Source organism: Neopelma chrysocephalum, unplaced genomic scaffold (assembly GCF_003984885.1).
Source record: "Neopelma chrysocephalum unplaced genomic scaffold, ASM398488v2 Primary Assembly neopelma1_81, whole genome shotgun sequence".
Taxonomy (NCBI): domain Eukaryota; kingdom Metazoa; phylum Chordata; class Aves; order Passeriformes; family Pipridae; genus Neopelma; species Neopelma chrysocephalum.
The window spans coordinates 3,339,333-3,361,412 of record NW_020897743.1 but is presented as its reverse complement, the minus strand read 5'-3'; the positions used below and the strand labels follow the sequence as shown (position 1 = coordinate 3,361,412).

At 51.3% G+C, this 22,080-nt stretch overlaps 1 protein-coding gene across 1 annotated transcript in view; it reads right to left on the bottom strand.

Moving 5' to 3' along the window:
• The window catches only part of LOC113971062 (gamma-aminobutyric acid receptor subunit gamma-4), a 36,851-nt gene extending 14,777 nt beyond the window's left edge, over positions 1 to 22,074 (bottom strand). The window contains exons 1-3 of the mRNA XM_027690603.1: positions 22,014 to 22,074; positions 16,549 to 16,697; positions 16,278 to 16,345 (exon numbers count right to left, since the gene is read on the bottom strand). Coding sequence (XP_027546404.1) covers positions 16,278 to 16,345; positions 16,549 to 16,697; positions 22,014 to 22,069 — 273 coding nt within the window. The 5' untranslated portion in view covers positions 22,070 to 22,074. The remainder of the gene's footprint in view (positions 1 to 16,277; positions 16,346 to 16,548; positions 16,698 to 22,013) is intronic.
• Between the last annotated feature and the right edge of the window lie 6 nt (positions 22,075 to 22,080).

The window sequence follows — 22,080 nt, the reverse complement described above, 5'->3', positions numbered from 1 at the left end:
GGAGATCTCAATAGGAAGCAATCCAGGTTGTCTTCTGAAAATACCTCACACTCTTACTGACCTTGGAAGAGTCCAGGCTGATCAAGGCTGAACAGCTGAAGTTTGGCTAAAGCTGAAGATGAGCTCAGCCCCTAAAACTTTGGGCACTGTTTCTTGATCTCCTGCACCCCTGTAGTTTCTCTCTGCCCCTGACTCATTCTGAACCATCAGAGACTTCTCCATGCCTCAATTTCCCCATGTGGAAAAAAGGTTATTGTAAAATACGCCTCCACCCTTACTGTACCATCTGCTGTGCAGCACATGGAGGTTGTTAACTTCTCTGTGAAAGCACAGGCATTTTTAGTGTTTTCAGCAGAAGGAGCTAACAAAATAAGAGGAATTGCTCTAACAGTTAGGCCACGCCATTTGGATCACACGTGGGGTAGCACACACATGTTGGCACGCATGCAATATCACATCAAATTTCAGTCATAAAATAATAAATCAAACTCCTCATAAGGCAAACCCTGAGGGCTGCCTGCCCTAAACACTATCACATGAGTTTATCCAATGCTGAGGGATGCCCTGCAGCACTGCTGCTGCTAGCTGGGTGTACTCCTGCCCAACCCAGCCTTTCAGCATGTCCCTGCTGGCCCTTGGTCACTGTCATCACCTGGCACTGCTGCACATCACTGATCAGTCCTCATTTTCCTCATGTGGGCAGCACAGATGCTGGTGGAAACACAGTTCCAGAGAATGGTATAATCCCAAAACGTTTAATGGAAAAAATCGTGTTCTGTAAAAAGAACATTTGTGGGAAATAAGAGGATGGGGAGTTGACAGGAATGTTTCATATTCGAAGAAAAAAAAATATGGAATAACAACAAAAAGATTTTATTGCACTCCCAAAACTTTTCATTTTAAAAAATATCAGTTAAGTCAAAAGCTAGGGGATTTCTGTGTGAAAAGTAATTTCAAAGAAAGCCCCAAAATTTTCGATTCAAAAGAAAATAGAGAGGTTCAGAAATCAGCCTGTGCCCAGCACAAGAGAGCTGAGAGCTGGCCACTGTTCTCCTTGTGTGCTACCCTGTCATCCCAGCTTCTGCTGCTCTGCCCTCACAGATGGGGAATCAGCCCATATTTCCAGTCAGGTTTGGGTCCAGGAACTCTGCTCTAGACTAAGTTCCACCCTGAGTTCAGAGCAGGTATGAGTTAGAGCTACTTGGTTTCAGAGTAACAGCTTAAACTCACAGTGTTGGCATGACACACCTCGAAATCAAAAGGGTGTGTTTTCAGGTTACCTTATACACCAAATAAACACAGTTGGGCCCTCTCAAAACATCCTTTTCAAATGGCTCCAAGCAAGTTTGTGTGTTCAGTTCAGCTGATCCCTCTCAAGGGTGCATTTAGTGGGATACAGAGGAGCTGGTACCCTGTGGTTCCTCTGTTCCACCTATGAGCTTCTTTCTCTGTGTTCTCTAGGAGCTCAGCTTTCTGCCAAATGCCAGAGAGAGAAGCAAAGCTATGAGATGAATATGTCTTAGATGGTTTCCTTAACTAGGATGAAATGAAGGATTTAAATGTGCAACTTCACTTGTATTCCACAGCAACAAGAAAACCTCCAAACAGAAGGGTCAGAGACCTGTAAACACGTTCTTTCATTTTCCTCTGCTGGAGAGATAGGTTAGAAAGATCCTAAATAACAGTGAGGCAGAGAGATTAATATCCTAGACAGCCACATCCTAGCTTTTATTGTTCTGATATTTGTTTTTACTCATAGAGCTCCCTTCCCTCTGCACCTCCAAGCAAATCCCTCACTGCAGTCCAGTAAAGCAGGCTGCTTTCCTGGGAAGCATGGACGCTGTTTCAGGTGGTCTGATGTGAATATCGTGGGTCCACACTGTCAGTCATAGAGCCAAGCAAATATTGCAGGTAAACTCTTAGGGATGCTGCAATTCAGGAGAATCTCAGAAGTTGTTGGAGGAGACCCAGGCTTTGGGTGTATTTCTTTCAAGGGCTGGTAGGTCACTGTGCAGCTCGAGGTGAGCCAGGAAGCCTCTCCTTCATCTCCCTCTTCTGCAAAACAGGCTAGCACAAACATCTCCCCTTCAGACAAAACTGTGTTCATCACGTCCACACCCCTCCAGCCTTGCACAGGTGAGCATTTTCCTCTTCGTGACACTCCACTCACGCTCCAACCTGTGAAGATCTCTGACAGACCCTGGGTTGCGCCCAGAAGCTGGAACCATGTCCTGGGGAACATAATAATGGTAAAAGGTCTAGAGACACTCTCAAGGCTAAGTAAATAAACTAAATAAAATAACAGGATTTTAGAATAATCTTGACATCTGAATGCACAACGTCTTGCCCCCACAGCTTGTGGGCTGGAATGTGCTTCTAAGATGACATGTGCAAGCACTCTTCAGCAGCAAGCAGAGATGTACCAGCTAGTGCCTGGCACCTACCACTTCAGCAACTGGCTGGGCAGCGCCAGGCTTCTCCCAGCTCTCCCACTAGTAGTGTGAGACACCTCGTTTTGGCTGCCTCTGTGTCCCTGCTCTGGGCGAGTTTTGTCTCTCCAACACAAAAGAGCAAAAGAATGAGAATATAAGTTTCATTCTGTTTCCAAGGTCCCCCTCTCTCCAAATCAGACCCCAGAGAGCTTTCTGGGCATGATGCTGGAGTGGCTGGGGGAGCTCACAAGGACGAGGGGAACAGAGCTCTGATGATATGTGGTTTCAAGGTGACACACTGAACTTCCCATCTGTCTCACTTCTGCAGCGACACCGGCAGCGCTGTCCTTGTCGGAATGTCTTTCGCCTCTGCCCAGGGAATCTCGGTTGAAACAGCTTTCTTTTTATAATACAAACTTGCTATTAAAAACCGTCTCCATGTCCTGTGCTCGTGCCAGGAGCTGTCAAACAAGACATGCTATTCCTGCTGCTCTGTCCATTGCAAACTCCCCAGTCCCAGCTCGCTCGCCCTTGGACTCTGCAGACGGGAACTGGGCAGGGCTTTCGAAACTCTGCTGGTGTCTGAGATCTCTACCTGCCCCTTCCCACACACCCCTGCTCATGCCTGATCCTGTGAAGGTGCAAGTGGGGACATCTAAAAGGCAGGTTTTTATACTCATGACAGCCAACAATCCCAGACTTTCTTTCCCCTCAAACCCTTTCTTCTGAAATGTTCCCTTGTGCCACCAAGTCCTGTATTTCAGAGATATCTCCTCCCACACAACCCCAAGGTGGCTGTTGATTGCCGTGGTGCCCGTTTCATGGGAACATGGGCTGGCACGTGGAGCCTCTCACTGTGAGCCCAAGGGGCACACGACCTGGATGTGTGTGTTCTAGCATCTGTTAACAGTCACTACCCCAAGGATCAAGGAAAGTCCTTGAGTCGAGACATGACATCAGCCAGACTCTGGTTTATAGAGGCACAGTCTGTCTGCACTGTCCTTGATGAGGTTATTACTGAAAAGGCAGAGATGTGGACAAGGGATGCTATGTGATGATGGGGCAGAATTAATTAAAGGGGAAGGTACTGAACACTTGAATGAAGTATTATGAAAGGCACCAAGGGGAAGGAGCTTCCATTTAGCCTGGGTTTTTTTCATCCACTCTCAGGAGAGGACATGGGTGCAAAGCCACGTGTAAGCACCTTCTGATGCAAGCAAAGATGCAGCCCAGTTACCACGATCTCCAGAAAAAGCCTGGGATGCTTGCAGAGCAAAGCCACACTTGTCCAAAGTCTTGTTTGCAGGTCACACCTCACTGCTAAATGCTTAAATGTTCCCCATGATGTGTGGACTGAAGGAAGAAGGAGGGGGGAGAAGAGAAGATGTGAGGACAGAAGCACATAGGATAACTGGAAAAGAATGCTTAGCACTTTGGACAGGTGCTCTTGTTTGTTTGTCCTTTAGGCTCATGGGGTGTTTGACGAGACAAAGAGAAATTTCCTTTGAAAGGTCTGGAAGACAAACCTTCTCACTGCATACAATTAACTCCCCAAGATCGCTCCTCCAGGACGGCTTGACAAGATTCAGATGAGAAGCTGGAATTCCTTTAATTGCACTTCCCATTCCCATGCCACCCACTGTGATTAAAATGAAACACTGGGATGGGCAGTATTAGACTGGGAAAGCAGCTGCTGCTGCTCCCCTGGAGCAGGCAAAGGAAGGTAGGAGGTCCCATGGATTTCCCAAGGTGTCCAGTCCCAAACACTCCTGGGCTGTCTGGGATGGTCAGCTTGTCTCCAGAGTCTACTTTTGCCTGGAAACATCTTCTGTTCCTCCAGATTGGACGTGCTCCTTGCCCTGTCTCTCTGTCCTTACAAACTCACTGTCCCAGGTTGCTCTATTCCCATGAGGCTGCCTGCAGGATTCTACTTAATTCTGGAGCTGGACACTGCAGCCTCACTGCCTCTTCCCTAGGGTGGAGGTGGTACCTAAGAGAGAGGGTCTCCTCCCAAACCCTGATGCTACTCCATCCTCCTCCCACAAAAACAGGTCTGAGAAAGCGCAGTGCAGCCAAGTCCCTGGGATGTCACCCATTGTATGGAAATGCCTGTGCTGGCCAGAAGGAAAAACACCGTATGCCTGTACAAATCCCTTTCTAATCCTCATCCTCAAGATAAGAGAAAGTTCTGCTTTCACAAAAGAGGAGGGGTTTGTCCCCTCTGCAGAGATCCTCATTCCTGACACTGTTCTCCCTTGGCCCCAGACAAAGGAGGAGATGGGAACAGTGTACTCTGCTCCACCAGCTCTTTCAAGGAAACCTGTTTCATGTTGTCTCACGCACCCTTGCTGTTCTTGCCATCTCTCTCTTCCTGCCCTGCCACTTCCTTGATGTAGCTCCTTCTCCCGGCTTCATTTTGTTTTTCCTTTCGGAGTTCTTCTTTTCAAGCCACCACAAAATCAAAGCCCAGTCCTGACGAGACTTCAAGGGAGCACTGGGCTAAGGAAAGCAGCTGGGAGAAAACTAACCAGTTTACAGGGAAAGAACAATTTCTTTCTGCCTCCTCTGCTGGGTATTCAAAGGGCAAAACAAGCTGGAGTGCAATTACAGAAGGGTTACCAGGCCAGTTGATTCTCCTGTCCAGGCAGACATCCACACTTCAGGCCAAGTGTGGAGGTCATTTGCTTGTCCAGCCACTGGACAAGCAGGACTTGCCAAATTCTGCTCTTGTGGGCTGCTCAATTCCCATGGCACCTGCTGGCTGCAAAAGACTCTCCTCAGAAATGAGAGTGGGATTTTTCCCAGTGTTATTTTTTCCCAGGGTTTTTTTTTCCCAGCTCCCAACTGTTTTGTAGAGACTCTGCCTACTGCAGATGCCTCCTTTAAAACACAACCACTCTACCTTCCTCAGCTCCCCTGGATGACTTTAGGACATCCCTGGGGAGTGGTGAAAGAGATGAAAGCTCAGTTTTCTATGCAGTGGTATAAGGAATACACTGACAGAGCTTGTGTCTCCCAGAATCAAACATAGAAAGAAACCAAACACTTTTGGCTCTTAAGCTTAGTCCAGAGTTCCCAGGATCTGGGCAGCACATCCTCTGCTGTTCCTTACCAAATCCCAGCACTTGGACTTGCCTTTGGCTTTTTGTCATTGCAGCAACACTGAGGTATTTTCATCCCCCCTCTTGCTGATCCAGTGAGAGAGGAGCAGTATCTAAGCAGCCCTTGGCCCCACTGCTGCAGAACTGGGCTGAAGCTTGCAACCAGTTCCATAGGAAGCTGCTCCCAGACCTCACATCCAAACAGCCACGAGCACCAGGAAGGGAGCTTGGCTCCACACAAAGGCTCACTCCCCCCTTGAAATGCAAACTGACATCCCCATTCCCAGAGCTCCTTCCATCCCCTTCCTTCTCTGCAGGGACCCTTCCGTCCCACACCTCCTGGTGAGATTTACTCTGCCAATCCCTCTGGCAATCTGCTCCAAGCCATGTCACCACTGTGGCTCTTTGTTATGGTGGGGAGAACTGGAGTCCAGTGCCCTTCTCACAAGGTGCAGATTCCTGCAAGCTCTGGACAGGTCTGTCAGTCTGACACTGCCAGATCATGAAAGAAAATGGTTGTCTTGAATATATCACAGGTTTCTCTGCCTTCAGCTTTTCTTTACAAGGACAACACGAAGAGAAGATCAGCCAGTTATCGTCCTAACTTCACCCTCTTTCCCCCCTGTGGCTGTAGGAACAACCAACCTAACTCCCACAAGTTTTTCCCACTTCTCTACCCCGCTGCTTCACATCCTCTCCTTGTCCTCTTTCCACTGCTAAGGTGGCTTTGGGTGTCTGTGTAAGGAGAATGACAAAGGGCCACAGGTGAGGTGTGGGAGGTGTCACAGCTACACTGGCAAGGCTGGAGGGAGAGAGAAGCAGATCCAGGGGAACTGTCAGAAACAAGGTTTCCAGCATTTGCCGAGTCCCTGCTCTCAGCTCCAGTGTTCCCCAGCCACATGGAGACAAGGTGTTCCCCCACCCACACTGCTGATGTGTTTTGGTTCACACATCCCCTGTGCCTCTGCCTGGGAGGAGCCATTGTCACCGCTGGCAATTCTCCTGTTGAGCAGAGGGTTAGAGCCATTCCTGGCGGGTCAGAGACCAAAAACACAAATCCCCCCACCTCCAGTGCCCCCTACAGTCAGCGTGATTCCTCTGGGGCTTTGAGGAGCTGCTGCTTTGGGAGTTGGTGGGAAACGGCTGCAGAATCCACCTGCCCACTCAGTGCTGACTGTAAGATAAGACCATATCTCCCACAAAAGACACCAGGCTGGAGGCACAGAGGCACCAAGGAACTGCCTGGAGGCACACAGGAGATGTGAGGGGTTGCAGGGAGAAGAAGCAAAGCCACAGGAAGGCTCAGGCTGGCAGGATCACTGCTCCACTGCTGCTCACTTGCAATTTGTATCATGGGCAATTAAATCCTTCCTGTGCACAGAGATGGGATGCAATAGTCTGAATATTCAGCCTTTAGCACTGAGGCATGAAGAGGTCTGTGAAGCATATTGACTGGGGTCACCCACAGCCACTGAATTCTGAGAAATGGTCTCCATTTTGTAACACATTTATAGCAGGCAGATTCCACATCAGCCTTTTAGGGGAAATGGTAGGACGGCTTCGTCTGGGGATGAAGGAAATAAACAGAATTGATTTCTACCGGAAAAAATGAAGTTTTGTTGAAAATAAATTAAACTAGTCAACACCTAAAATGAATTACCTCTACCTTATAATTTCATTCAGAAACTTCTTTTTCTTCAGTAAGCTAACAAAGTATTTTGTTTTGCCCTTATCTATTTGATGTACTTCACTTTGACGTTTATTTTCAAATACTCATTTTCATGCTTTACTTACAGGACAGGATTTATCACCATATGAAAAGCAAATCAAAACAATCTGGCGCTATTAAATATAAATGTTTTGATTGTCCCTAAACCCATTTTTCCTCGGAAACGCTGAAGAATTTTGGCTCTTTTTCCCAAGAGGGAGGGGAGAATGAGGCCTCCTCCCCTTCAGTGCTGGCTGTTCACCCTAGACCAGAAACCATGGCCTCTGACCAGCTCTTTGACTTGGTTCTCACACACCTGAAATATCCCATCCTCTCCTGTGGAGACATCCAAAGCCTTCAGTTCACATAAATCAGCTCTGCCTCAAAAATAATTCAGCCCACTGAGTGACAACTATTGGTACAGCTCAGAGTCTATATCTTTCAAATTTGACACAACGGCGCTTTCCCTTTGACTTGGAAGAATCAATTTAATGAGGTTCAGAGCACAGAGCAGTAACTGCATCACACACGTGGTTCCTGGCCTGTCCAGGAGCACACACCTCCCTGTGGAGAAGCAGGACTGTTGGGGATCTGCAGAGCAGCTCCAATAGCGGGGGGGGGGGGGATGAAGGTTCAGTGCCCCTGTGCCCAGCTCCACCACCCTCCAGAATTGTGGGTGAAGCCCAAGCAGAACTGGCCAAGCTTACGCTCCCTTCCAACGAGTTAAGTTTAGGTTGGACATCGGGAAGAAGTTCTTTACAGAGAGAGTGATGAGACATTGGAATGGGCTGCCCAGGGAGGGGGTGGAGTCACTGTCCCTGGAGGTGTTTAAGCAGAGCCTGGACGTGGCATCAGTGCCATAGTCTGGGTGACAAGTGGGTTTGGGGCAAAGGTTGGACTCGATGACCTCAGAGGTCGTTTCCAACCCGGTTCATTCAGTGAGTTCTGTGGTTGTGGTGGAACCAGCCGCAGCCACGCTTTACTTTGTGAAATGCAGCTCCAGCAGCTCCAAGCTCACATCTCCCAGGCACATCCCCACCAGTGCCATGGGAAAAGGCTGCATTCCCACCACCCAGCAACTGCAGCCTGTGGATCACAGCAAAGCCCCTTGTAGTGCCCTGCCAACCTGTGAGCAAGTTGGTAGCTGCCAGGGTGCCCCGGGACATCCCTCCAGCCTGGTCAGGGCCCCAGTAAGGAGAGTTCCCTGGTTACTGGAAAACAATCATCATGGTCTGTTAACACACAAGAAGCCCAATTGCCAGCAGACACCTCTGGAAAGGGAGACCAGATGCAGCTGCTGCAGTCCCAAACTGTGTTAGGAAGGTTTTCTGGGAGTAAGGGTGGGGAATTGCAGGTTGCAACACTCCCAGGTCAGGTACAATGAGCACATCTGCTCCTTGGGAAGCACCTACAGTAAGCATCCTTTCCAGGCTGCCTGCACTAGTTCAGGGCGAACAAAACACCCTCTGCATTCAGCCCAGCTGAAGAAATCTGAGTTTGTTCCAAAGGCTGGCACAAAATGAATGAGAGATTGAGCCATTCCTGCCAGCAGAAGGCCGGAAATCAGATCTGTGAAGGAATTTACAAGAGCTGCTTACTTCTTTACGAATGTTGATTTATCCCGAGTTGCCCGAGGGCCAGAGGCTGCCCGAGCTGTGGCTGTGGGAAGCACCTGAGTGCTGGGAGTGAAGCTGCAGTTAAAAAACCTTTCAGTGCAGCCACATTCTGCCTCCGAGCACAGATGTTAATTAACTTTGGGGCTTTGCTCTTCAGAAATGTCTCTGAGGAAAAAGCACATTCTCTGCCCCCAGGAGGCCGCTGTCCGGATTTTCATATTTTATTTAGCTCCAAGTTTTCGAGGCAAACCCCCAGCTTTTCCCTGATATCTGACTCCTCGTGTTTTCTGCACAGCCTGCAAATAAAATACCAACATGGATGTCACACAGAAAATATCTGGAGGGGATTACTGTATGTTCTGGATAGTAAAAGGAGCTGGTTGAATTATTCATAGTGAATAAATCAGCCCTTTTCCGTTTTGGAAGCAAACTTTGACCCTTCTGGAAGCTCTTGGGTTCAGGACGGGAGTAACTTATTTATTTCATTAGACTTTTTGTTGCAGTCCATGATTTGCCCCACAAGTCACACGTGGCTGGTGTGATTCCTCAGTGGCCTCATGGGTTTTTGTTCGTAAGGCACTGACAAATATTGGCTACAGGGCAGCCTCTGCCCTTCCCCGCATTCCTGACCTCGCTGCTGTGCAAACACGATTATCTACGTGATGAACAGTCCCTCTCCCAGCACTTGGACGCACAGGAATGGGCTCAGGTGACCATTCCTGAACGTCAAGGAATCAAGAGCTGTGAGAACTCTCCAAGCACATGAGTATTTGTGAAGACGTTATAAATGCGCCACCAGCTCCTGCGGCACCGAGCCATCACTCAGGCACGGAAAAATAACAGCCAGAAAAAGCACTGGGGCCCTCAGTGAGCAATACCCATTTCCCAGCACTTTAAATTTCTATGATACACATCTTTATCGGGGACCAAAACCCGACTTAGCTCATTACATGAGCGTGTCCTGTGAAACCTCAGCAGATTTATGCTGATGCCCAACTCTCACTGCACACAGGGCAGGCCAAGGAGAGCACACTATCCTTGGCAGAGCATTGCAGCGTGCTTCAGGCACTGCAATCTACCCTAGAAGTGGGTGCATCTGGGCTATTGCCTCCTAGACAGATGATTTGTGAAGCATTTTTAAGTCCTTTCAGTTGAGAAGTGCTGTGCAACTGCTGGAGTCTATTATTATCAGGGAAGAAGGGGGGAGGTAGCAAATTTGCTTTACCTATAGGCTTATCTTGTGCTCCAGAGGAACATAGTCAAGCATTTTAAGCAGTGTGCCATTTTCAATTCATTTCCTTCCTACTTATTCCAAAGCAGCCAAAGCTAAGTATAATCAAGACTTAAGTGTTCCTCAGAGCCAGACAATTATTACCGGTCTTGGTTTCCCCGTCTGTTAAGGAGAAACTAAGATATTAACCCAAGCCTTGCAGTGGGACACCAGGGCTGTGACCCTGCAGCTCTCACACTGACTGCCTCCCAACAAAGCACAGCCTCCACTCCTCGGGATGTGGCTTCGCTTCCGATGCCTCCAGCTGGCTCAGGGCTCTCTGCAAGGGTGGCTTAGCCCTGCCTGCCCAGCTCCTCTCTTGGGAACCTCTACCCCTGCTGCTGGGGTAGCTCAGCTCTCCACAAGCAGCTGCTGCCTCGCTGCACACCCTGATAATGTGGCATCGACGGGGGTTTCACTCCAAGAGCCACCACTCGGCAGCTCGGCCGCCCGCGGCTCTGAGTGGGGAGAAGCAACCCCTGTAAGAGGGCTGTGCAGACAGCCACGGCCTCTCTGCCCCACTGAGTCTCCCCATGAGCAAAGACAAAGTGCCCCAGGTCCCCGGGGTGGCTTTGCCACATCAGCCCCCCTTGTAACCACTGCTCCTTGTCAGCTTTAACTTTGACAGCCAAACCTCCCTCCCTGCCTCCTCGGGATTTACATGAAAGCAGTCAGTGGGGAGTTCTCTTCATTCATGCTGGGGCTTATACTTCTAAATTATAAAGTGTGTCAAATGAGGATTTAATTTATATTTAACAAGACAATGTTTGTAAATTAATTATTCATCAGCTGATAACGAATAAACATTTCTCCCTTCCCTCCCTCCCCCTTTTTCACAGTGTGTTCACAAATGCACCATACATGCAAATCTATTAAATCACTTCTGCAGTACTCCAGATGTGGGAAAATATGTTCTTCGTCCTCAATTTCATTAGTGTGTTGCATGGTAACTAATGTAGTCAGGCACAGCACTAGGAATTTAATAGTGTGAAGCATCTCCTTCCTAAAGAGGTAAGGGGAAACAGTCAACACTTGTGTTTGGACATATCACCCTCTTCAGGTTCCAGCCCCCCACTCATAGGCAGAGATAAGAAAATAATTTGCTGTAATAATTGAAACAGGAGCTCAGCCCTACCCCTGTAAATCACAGGCACTTCAGAGGCAGCAGAATCCCGACCCTGGTGAATAATGGAGGCCAATTTTGCTCTTTCCATCTTTATTATCATTAAGTAATGAGATTGAGGTGGTGTACAACCCCAGCAGACGAGCTGTCATCGTGTTTTGCTACAGAATTTGGCACACAAGAGCATCTCCTCACACGTACCAAAGAGAGGAATCTCCAGCATCTAAACTAGCCCTTGCTGCACCGCCTCTGGTCCCAGATGCCTGAAGCAGGTAACCAAGGCAGGTCCCTGGATGAGTGGCATGTCCCCAACTCCCTTTGGCCAGGAGGCTACCATAGTGTTTGGGCTGTGTTCTCAGTGTCCAGCTCCTCGAGCCTCACGCTTGGTTTTGGGCAAGAAAGGAAGAAAAGGACACTGAGCTCTGACCTTTGGGAGGAATCTGAGAAGCTCTGGGCAGGACTTGCTCCATCCCCAAGCCCAGAACAGAAGCACTTTCTCACCCATGCTGGCTCTCATGGACACTTCACGGACATCCTCAGGACTGAAAGACACTCAGCCCCAATAGTTGGCACCTGCTTTACTACTACAGCATCATTTCCTGAGAGTTAAGCATCCCTAAAGGAAGGTGATCCAGAGCTCTAGGTGCCCTTGACACCAGTTAAAGCTATAATCTATAGCAATAAAGCCATTACAAAACAAAACCAGGAGCAAATCCCTCCAGCAAACAACCAGTCAGCGAAAAATTTGAACCCAAAGTCTCCTCCTTCGGTCCATGTTGCCACAGCCCTCCCTGGCACCTCTTCCTGCAAACATGCTCGGAGAACCAAGGTGGGGCTTTGCACCAGGCTCAGCTTACTGATAAGCCAAGGACACCTAAACACTGTCCATGTTAATGGGAATCTAATTGGGCATCCAGGCCCATGACACAGCTTGGAAAGCTGCAGCACTGTGGGTGATAACTCATTGGGCTCAAGGGGCTGCTGGCCGGCACTCAGCGGCAGCCGGCAGCTCTGGAAGGGCTCGTGGCCGAGTGCATCCTTTCCCTGATGGTGTAAACACAGCTTCCCACCTCCCTGAGAACTGCCACGTGTCCCAGTCCCACCCAAAGACAGGTTCATGGGGCTGGGGAGGAAATCCCAGTCCGTGCATCGACTGGAGTAAACAGCTGTGGGACCTGATGGTCCCACCTCTCCCCCTCAGCCCATTCTCTTTCAACCAAGCCCTGTCCCACTTCTTATCATTTAACCATCTCCTAGCTCTGTTTCTGGTTACTCCCACGCTTTGGCTGGCAGAACACAGAGGGTCTTTTCCCCAGGGAGGAGAGAATGTAAAATTTGCTCAGCTACCTAAATGAGAAACAAGACTGCCACTCTCGTCTACAAAAGATACCAGGAAATCACTTTACATTTCTTCCCGCTCCAAACCTGCCCACCTTCTGCTGACTCCTGAATGTTAATGTTATTTATGACAAATGATTGATGAGGGAGATGCAGAATTCACACCCAGCATAGGGCATTTTCAAATCACCTATTCATTTTTAAGGACCGGAATCAGTTTTGTATCCTGACGTGATTTATCATTTGGAGGTTGAGCAGCGACGACGCAGGGCCAGCTTCCAAGCCCTGACAGAGCATCACCAGGATGAAGACAGCAGTAAGTCATTAACCCTTTGAGGTGTGAGCAGAAGATCACTGGAGACCAGTATTCAAACTATGTTGCTGAAGCTGGAGCCTTCTATTCCACCAGCATGTCAGGCCATCCTAGAGCCTTCAGCTTCAGGTGCACAGACCACGCTGGTCCAAGCTAATAGCCAGAGTAATGCTGCTGTATTTCTTAAAAGCAGAACTAAGTTTTTGTCTTCTACACAGCCTGTCCACATGAGAGAGAAATATTTACGCAAGACGCTGTCATTGCAATGCACCTAAAAGAGATCAGTGGGACATTTCCCCTCCAGTGGACCTCCCAGCCTACACAAGCCTCTGTATCTGTGGCAGAGAGAAATGTCACCATGGGCTCGAGAGAGATCTAGCTCTGAGACAAATTCTGGTTCCCTTCCCTTGGAAATGTGCATTTCCTCAGGTTACTTATGGGAAAAAGGCAAGATGAGGCACATGGGATGGGCCTGACAGCTGGGAGAAAGCAGAGCTTCTCAGGCTGGGAGAAGCTGTATCAAAAGGGACAAAGTGGGAGTGACATGTCTCCAGCAAAGACAGTCTATCATGTTTGATGCCAGCCTGCCAGTGGCTGGCATGACCCACAGAATGACCCAATTCGTTGCATCAGCATGGAAAAGCAAACAAACACAAAACAGGGGGGTGAAGCAGCCAAGTCTAGAGGTGACACTGTGTCACAGCCCTTTCCTCTTGCTTCAGGAGACACTTTAGCAGGATGCAGCCTCTCTCATGAGCGGGGGGAAGTATTCAGAGCACTATTCATAAATCTGCCATCCAAGGCTATGAGACCTGGGTCTAGTGGTCCTTAGTATCCTTAATATCAGCTCAGCATCTCAGGAGGAAAGGTTTTAAAGTTCGAGGGCATCACAGATTTAAGCTTAGGAAGTCACCTAAGGGGTCAAAGAAGGACAGATGTCTGTAGAGAGTCTGTGTATGTGAGGGGGTCATGTGAAGGTGTCTCCAGATCACTGGTGACTGTTGGGATCCAGAAGGGGCCTCTGGACTGGTATCACCAAGGCGCTTCAGAGAGAGTGCAGCCAGTTGTGACCGATACAACAACATCCCTCACTGAGTGGTTTCCTTCCCTGCCCAATCAGCTCCTCACCAGGCCATTCCCACAAACAGCAGCAGCTTCCTCAGGTGGGAAGGCTGTAGGTGGGTAGTCCAGCCCCATGGCAGCAGTTTCCCTGGCACAGCCCTGCGGATGTTGGCAATTCCAAGTGCCAGAGTGTTCACACTCCTGGCTTGCAGTAAGTGCACTGGGACCCCCAGGGATCCTGTGCAGTTTTGGAGCCCCATTCCATGAAGCACAAAGAAGCTTCTGCTGACTCTTAGAAAGAGCTTAAACACATGGTTTGAGCTGCTCTAGGAACAGCCAGGGCTGTCTTCAGCAGCACTCTCCCGCATGATTCCATAGCCTTTAGTAAGGGTTGGGTTCACACCATGGTTTTTCCCCTTGGTGGGGGTGGCTGTTGTTACTGGCTTGTGTCTTGTTTTCACAGAAATACTGGAGATGCTGAATGTGCCTGGAGCTCCTGTACCTGAAGCCATATATGGCTGGTATTAGCCCAGTGGATCCAAAATACTGAAAGATTGGGATGGATGGACGTACGTTCTCTCATACCCATCACCATGGCATAAGCTGTGTTTCTTAGGAAACCAGCCTAGCAGCAGTGCCTGGTATCCCTGTTTAGAAGGAAAAATGCACTCTGGATGCAGACTGGATTTTATAAGCCACTCTCTACTGCTGCCACCTGCGTGGCTATGCAGTGTTCCTGTGACAGCGAGGAGAGCAGAGCGGAGCTTCCAGCAGGGGTGGAAAGGGGTAAAGACGAGGGGGAAAGAGAAGGAAATGAGCGGGATGTGCACTGTGGTTTTCCCTGGTTTTCTTGGCATATCCTTGGGCACTGCAAAGCAGGTAGAACAGCCACCTATAACATGCCTCTTATGCTCTAACTGCAGGCACAGCAGTGGCCGGGGAGGTGAGTACACCCCTGCACTGCTGCTCTCGTTTCACCGCGGCTTCTTGTCCACACACCCACGTGGGATGGAGGAGCTTGTGGTATCTGCTGGCAGCCAGGGATGACATCCACACAGCTCGGGGTGTGGTTCTCCTCCTGGAGACCGGGCAGACTGGCACAAAGCAAGGAAATTTTCAAGCCTTGAGGCCGCCCCTGCTGGGCCTCCTGATGGTGCCCTCGCCCAGCCAGGTGCCCATCTGGTGGCTCGTGAGCAGCCGCTTCAAAATGCTCTCTGGAGTAGAAGTGGTGCTACAGCTACAGTGCCATTCCTCCATCCCCAGAGGGGTTTGTTCAGTGGAAATTTTGTACTTTGGAAACTAAAAATAACTTGCCCATCTTGGGAACTTTTTTTTTTTTTCAGTTTAAGGGGGCTGGTTTTATTCCTGCTTTGTTTTGCATTGAGAGGGACAAGAAAAGCCTAATTGTCCTGCCTGTACCTCTCCTTTGTCCTTTCTACCCCACTGCCCAGTGGACCAAAGAAGTCTTTCAAAACCTGACAGCAGTCAGTTTTTTTCCTTGCTGAATAACAGAAAAAACCCAACCTCTCAGGGAAAATAATAATAATAACAACAACAACTACAGTAATAATGTAAGTTTCCTGTGAAAAATAAATAATCAACAGTTGATCTCCAGTGCATGGGCTGAAGGCTCTCCAGATCAAAGACTGTCTCTGTTAAGTGTTTCCACAGCTCCCAGTACAGCTGGGTCCTGAGCCATGAGGAGAAATCGTCACAGTTGTGGTGGCATCATTCTAAGGTGCTACATTACAAAGAGGAGACACTGGACCTGCTTTCCCCTTCCCCAGCACCACACGCCAAGCCTGGGCACCCGAGTTTCACACCACCAGGCCAGTGCCATGGAAACCATCTCCAGGTACCTATCTCAGTCCTCCTGGAAGCACACTGCCCCTTCTTCTGCCACCACTGTCCTGGCTCAACCAGGGTGGCACAACTTGCCCTGAGTATCCTGGTGCCCACACACTCCCCAGGGAGCAGATGGCATAGCCAGCAGGCAGAGGTGTGTGTCAACACACTGCCATTGGAGATCAAAGAGCATCATCATCCTTCTCCCTGAACTCATGGGCATGGTATAAGGTTGCTGAGCTCACTGAGGGCCCTTGAGGACTTTGCTCCTAACCAGTGATAGTGGTTAAGTCTTTTCAGCCACCAGCGGGTCACAACACCTCTTCCCAAGGGAGGGGAAACCTCTTCTCATGACAACAGCACCTTCACACCACATCTGGCCAGCACGACACAACCAGCAGGGCTGGGCCAGGCCCTGCCACACTCAGCTGTGGTGACACCACGACCCTGCGGCGACGCGACCACTCACCATCTGGATGACAGACACCGGCCCGATGCTGTTCACATATATATCCACATCAATGAACGTGGGCTTGACTGCAAAGAAAAAAAAATAGGGCTGAGTGAGCTGGGGCCAGGACCATTTGGAGAGGGCTGAAGGCAAGGGGAGCATCTGGGACCAGCACGGCTCTACCGCCCCAAAAATCACAACTATGGCAGTCACAAAAGCACAGGAAACACAAGGCACAGCCAGGCCAGGTCACCACCCCTGGCCACAGGGAACTTCAGGGGACACTTACTGCCAATGTCAGGCCTCAGCTTGTTGTCATAGTTCTTCAGCAGCGAGTTGAGGATCTGTGTGGCATCAGTCTCCTGTGCCTTGGGGGTGAGGACCCAGGTTTTATTGATGCTGAGGTAATCGTAATCGTATTCCTCTGTGCTCTCACACCTGGAGTGGAGACACAAAGGGACAGAGACGTGGCTGTGGCAGCTCCCTGGTGCTCTGTGGGAGCAGGGGAACAGCTGTGTTTTGGAGATACTAAGGGAGAAGGATGCAGGGCAGCTAAAAAGCAGAGCATAAGGAGCTCAGGGATCTCCTCTCAGCCACACTGCTAAGACACAACTCACCAGGCACCTTTGCTCACTTCAAGGTCCCCAGACATGCAGGGGCCTTATCACCAGTGGTAAAGACTAGCAGGCATGGGGTGCTCCACATCCTCCTCAGCTTTCTTTGGAGACACACTGCTCAGCCCCAAGGTGTGGGAGCCAGTCCCTGCTCTTCCCTGGCTTCCTGCTCATCCCATTCCTGGCCCTTCTCTGCTGCCAGCAGCTCCTGCTCCTGGAGCTGCCTGTTAACCCCCAATACCTGAGCTGCTCTGCCTGCTGCTGACACCTGAAGCAGGCTTCCTCTGAGGAAGAAGACAGTAACAAAACAGTGGTTTTGGGGAGCAAGGCATTGACAATAAAAGCATTTCAGGGAAAAGGAGGTCCTAAAACTACCAAGCAGGCAGCATGTATATCTGGCATGCCAGGAACCCAGCCATCTGCCCTGCACAGATCCTCAGAAATTAAAGCCTTATGCAAACTCCTCTGCCTTCAGGCCAAGACCTGCCACAACCCATTGGCTGCACTCACCAACCCTTCCTCTCCAGCCTTTGGCGTGAGCTCCCATTTAAAGATGTTCCATCTTCCCCATCTTCCAGTTCCAAGCCAGGCAAGGAAAGCTTGTATCCTCCTTTGGACGTGATCCACTTAGCAAGAGCTTCTCTCACTGCCTTTCAAATCTGCCCTCTCCAAACCTTTCTCACTCCTCCCTTTTCCTAAAGGAGTTTTCCTAACCGTCTAATTAGATTAGGTCCACATGGTGACCCGGGAAATTCTAACCACCTGCCGCTGCTCTGGGCAGCTCATTCACAAGATTGTCTCCGGAATGACACAGCCATATGTGGGAGAGGATGCCGAGCGATCCCACGCCCGGCACACCCCCCCTCGACGTCTGCCATGCCAGCGTGTCACCTGCTCCAGCGCCAGAAAGGGTCTCGCAGCGGGAGCTGCCACTGTGTTGACACTTCCCAGCTGGAGCCTCGCAGCTCCGAGGTGCGATGAGGCACCGCGGATACACATCTCGGATACACATCTCCCTCCAGCGCCCGGGGAGGCACAGCCTGGCAAAGGTACTTGGAGAGGGGGGGAAGCATCAAATTGACGCGTTGCGGCCAATTTATCAGATGCTCCTCTTTTAAAACCCCAGATGAAACGTGCTTTCAGAATCACTTTAAAAGTCCTTGCATCTCCCCAGCTTGCAGGCGCCGGGACGCGTCCCCCGACGAGGGCTGGGCTGTACGCAGCTGGCTGCCTGCCGCCGCACATTAGGTGTTGGTACATCAGCTCCTTGTTTCCTGTCTGATTGCGCTGCACTTTCTAACGATGCTTAAGGAGTGTTAAGCAACGCTGTCAGGATGCGCTTCCCCATCCGAGCGGCGGCAGCGAGGGCTCGCCTGGCTCTCTCTCTCTGGAGCGCTTCCTCCAAAACGCAGCCGAGCAGACGAGCTCCGAGTCTCCAGCGGCTGCAGGAGGAACAGGGGACCGCGCTGCGACCACCCAAAAGCTGCGCGGAGCTGGAGCCTGCGGCTGGCCCCGCTCCTGCGGGAAGCAAAGAGGGACACGTGCCCACAGCGCGGCTCAGGGCAGGGAAACGCAATGCTGACTGCTCTCCCTTGCTGCCAGTGTTTTGGGTGACGGAGGCTGCCCCTGGCAAAGTGGGAACAGCCACACCGAAACCTTGTGTCACTGGTCCCCTGACCCTAGTTGAAGTCAGCCCAGTCACTTGCTAGCACTGAACACTGTGTGTCCCACCGCTCTGCCAAAAATGCAGCTTCTCCAAGACATAAGGCTAAAGTAGAGTCCAAAACATCCCTTTTTGAGGCTGAACAAGCCCGGGCTGCTTACTCTGCCCTCAGTCTTCTGGCTTCCCCCCATTTAGTGCCGCTGATTAACATCCTAAGGCTTGGGCTAGCACTTCCAGGGAGCCATATCTCTATTACAGATGCAGTGACACTACCAAAAATATGCTTTTTGCTAATGCAGCTAATCCTGGTCGACTAAACCATACTAAGCCATCTTAGCATAAGCAAGCCAGCTTTTTCTGGAGAAAATATGCTTTTGCTGTCTGTGCACACATAGACACACACCAGCCCTTGCTGGTCAAGGGTGTGACTCTCCTGCCACTGCCTCCTCCCCAGTCTTTCTTCCTGGTGGCCCCACTTTAAATTGAGATAGGAAGAGTCCAGGATCTGTTGCAGAGGAGAGGTATTAAAGTGGCATGTGCATCCCCCCTCCAGCTGCTAATGGAAATGTCACAGTGCAGACCTGCAGTGATCCCCAGCGTGCTGTGAACACTTGCTGGCCTGGCGGCTCCATCTCCAGGCACAAAGTGACTGGCTTGGTGACAGGGGACAGCCAGTTCTCATATGTCTCTGTGCAGCCAGGAGGAAAGGCAGAGCCATCTTTCCTCACCTCTGCTTATTAAAATGTCAAAACACGCTCCTCACAGCCCTCCTGTGGGGGCCCTGGGGATGGGACACAGCCAGAGTGTGGGCAGGAGCTGGGCTGGGGGGGTGACAGCAGGGCAGAACTGGGGACTTTGCGAGGAAATCCCTGGTCTGACAGATGCAGCTGGGGCCGTGGCAGCTCCTGCTGGTGCCCAGAGCAGGAGGCTTGCACGGCAGGGAGTTGTCCTCTTGGATGTGCTCACGTATATGGATGGGGTTGGACAACCCTCCTTGGGCAACCCGTGGTGTTACAGCAGGACAGTGCTCTGCATTGCCTCCCTGATCCTGTTTTACTCCAGCAGACACCTGTTTTGCTGAGGTTTCCTAACACACTCTTGGTCAAAGCCACCTGAAGAGCTGGTGGCTGGCTCCCTACCTCAGTGCCTAAGCTGTCTGACAAGGTTTCCATTGTCAGGCAGGAGGAGGGGAAGAGCAACATGTGCCATGAGCCCTTGAAGACACTTCTGCTCCTTGCCTGGTAGGACAGCTGGTGGTGCTTGACTGGGATGCACACCCACTACTGTTTGCAAGCCCTGAGGCAAGAGCCTCCCAGGGAAGATGCAGATCCTGGGGCTGTATCCAGCCCCTCTGCAAACACAGCTGAAAGTCTCCCCTGCTCCCAAGGAACACACAGCAGCAAAATGCAAGAACAACATTTCCCTTGGTTGAAAAGCACTGTGGTCAATTCTAATTACCACATGCTAATGTGTCCTTCTAGTCACCCATCCCAATGCCTCCTAGGGTTGTAGGCACAGGGACATTCAGGCAGACTACTCTGAATTAGAAGTGGGCAGAGGATTAAAGGACAGGGGGCTCGCTAAACTGCCCCCTACCAAAATTTCACGTCTTTGTACCTCTCCTTTTACAGCACATTCCATGAAGCCCCAATGGTCAAGTCTGCACAGGTTCAACCACCTGCCAAGCCCAGCTTTCCTGTGGTGTGATGCTGTGCAGGGATCCTGCCTGCAGGGTTCAAAGTTGGGTGCCTTGATCCCAGCCCAGGCAGTGCCCTGGGAAACACTGGATTAGGCTCTGTGCTGGGGGGACCGTCTGGGGAGTGCTGAGTCACCTGGCACAAAGTATCCAGTCTGCTCCAGTGCCAGGAGATGGATCTTGCTGCTTTTACCAGGAGAAGAGCTCTCACACACAGCACCTGAACCGTGCTCCTCACCCCAGCACCTACCAAAATGTGTAGGGCAGAGGAGATTCGCCCTCCGCAAACTGCATACAGGAAAAATGCAGTGAATGCAGAACAAGACCCTTGCTCCTTTTCTCCTTCTCTCACAGGATTCCTCTCCCACTCCATCATGCCCCCGCCAAACATTCACAGCCACTGCTCCTGGCAAAGCAGGGCTCAGGGAAGAGGCAGATGTGAGGGACTGGGCAGAAGGGAAGCTGGGCCAGCTGTGGGGTGAACCTTCCCGCTCAAGGGTGCGTGAATACAGGACTTAATTGCTCCTCCGTGTGATCCTGCAGCTTACCACTCACCCTCTCAAAATGCAGGGCTCGTGGCAATGCACTGCAGGGACTGTAGGGCACAGGAACCGGGACCACCATGGATCCATCCCCCTCTCAGCCCTCAAATGCCCCCCAGCACCACCACGCTGCCGGGAGGCTTTGTGTCCATGCACAGGAGAGGCTGGGTGTCAGCTCTCGCTGCCCCGACCCTGGGAAGGCCAAGCCCTGGAGGACTGTGGCAGCGATGGAATTTCTGTCTGCACCCGGGGTCGGGAAGCCTTGACAGAGCAGACCATTAGTAGCGGGATTCATGCTCCCGGTCCCTGACTGCATCTGTAATGGGATTTGATCGGCTTTAAGGCGGCTTATTCTGCCAATTAGCTTCAGCCAGTAAAATCCCTCTTCCCCCAAGCCCTGGGGGTAACAATCTGCTGACAACATGTTCTTTCCCCATCTAGCCATTAAACTCATCAGCAGGGCTAGGAATTGTAAAAAAAAAAAAAACCCAGAAAAAAAAAAGGAAAAAGAAACTTGAAAACCCCTTGTGCGTGGGCCCTTTCATCGCTGTTTACAGAAAAGCGCTACGAACTGCTGGCCCTGGGAGAGAAGTGTCACCTGCCAGCCCCTGCCTCTGCTCGCCTTCTCGCCCACCGCACGGGGGGCATCGGGGTGGCTCCCAGCCGGCACCCAGAGCTGGGACCCGCGGCCAACCTGTAGAGCAAGGCAGGACCCCGCGCTGCCCCCTCCTCCTGCCAGGCTGCAAGCCCTGCGGGGGCTTCGGGGTGCCAGGGGATGGAGCGCAGGGAAGGGGACGCAAGCTCCTTCCCACCCAGCCTGACTCCACGTGGAAATGCCCCGGTGAGGGATGGAGCTCCCAGGAGGTGCCGAGCTCCCTCTGGTCCTGCTCTGGACACCCTCAGAAGGGGCTCAGCCCCCGGCAGGATTCAGCCAGCGAGGTGATGGCGAGGTGGAAAACGGGATGCCCTCTCGATTCCGGCATGCCAAGGGGAGCCCGGAGTGCAAAGGACATGCAGGCATTAGGTGCTGTCGCGACCGGACCCGATCCTGCCTCGAGGCCGCCTGGAAGGAACCGCTGGGGGCACGGAGGTGCCCAAACCCCCACTGAAGCCGAGGGGGGGGTGTGGACACGGGGAGAGGTGCTGCGACTCAGCCCCCTCCCCTCCCGTTGCCCCGACGGGTAAACCGAGGCGGGGAGGGGGCGTCCCGGCCGGCGGGGAGGGCGTGGGGGGGCTCACCTGGCGCGCAGGACCGGCCCGAGGGCCAGGCAGAGCAGCAGCACCGTCCCGGGCATCTCGGCGAGGC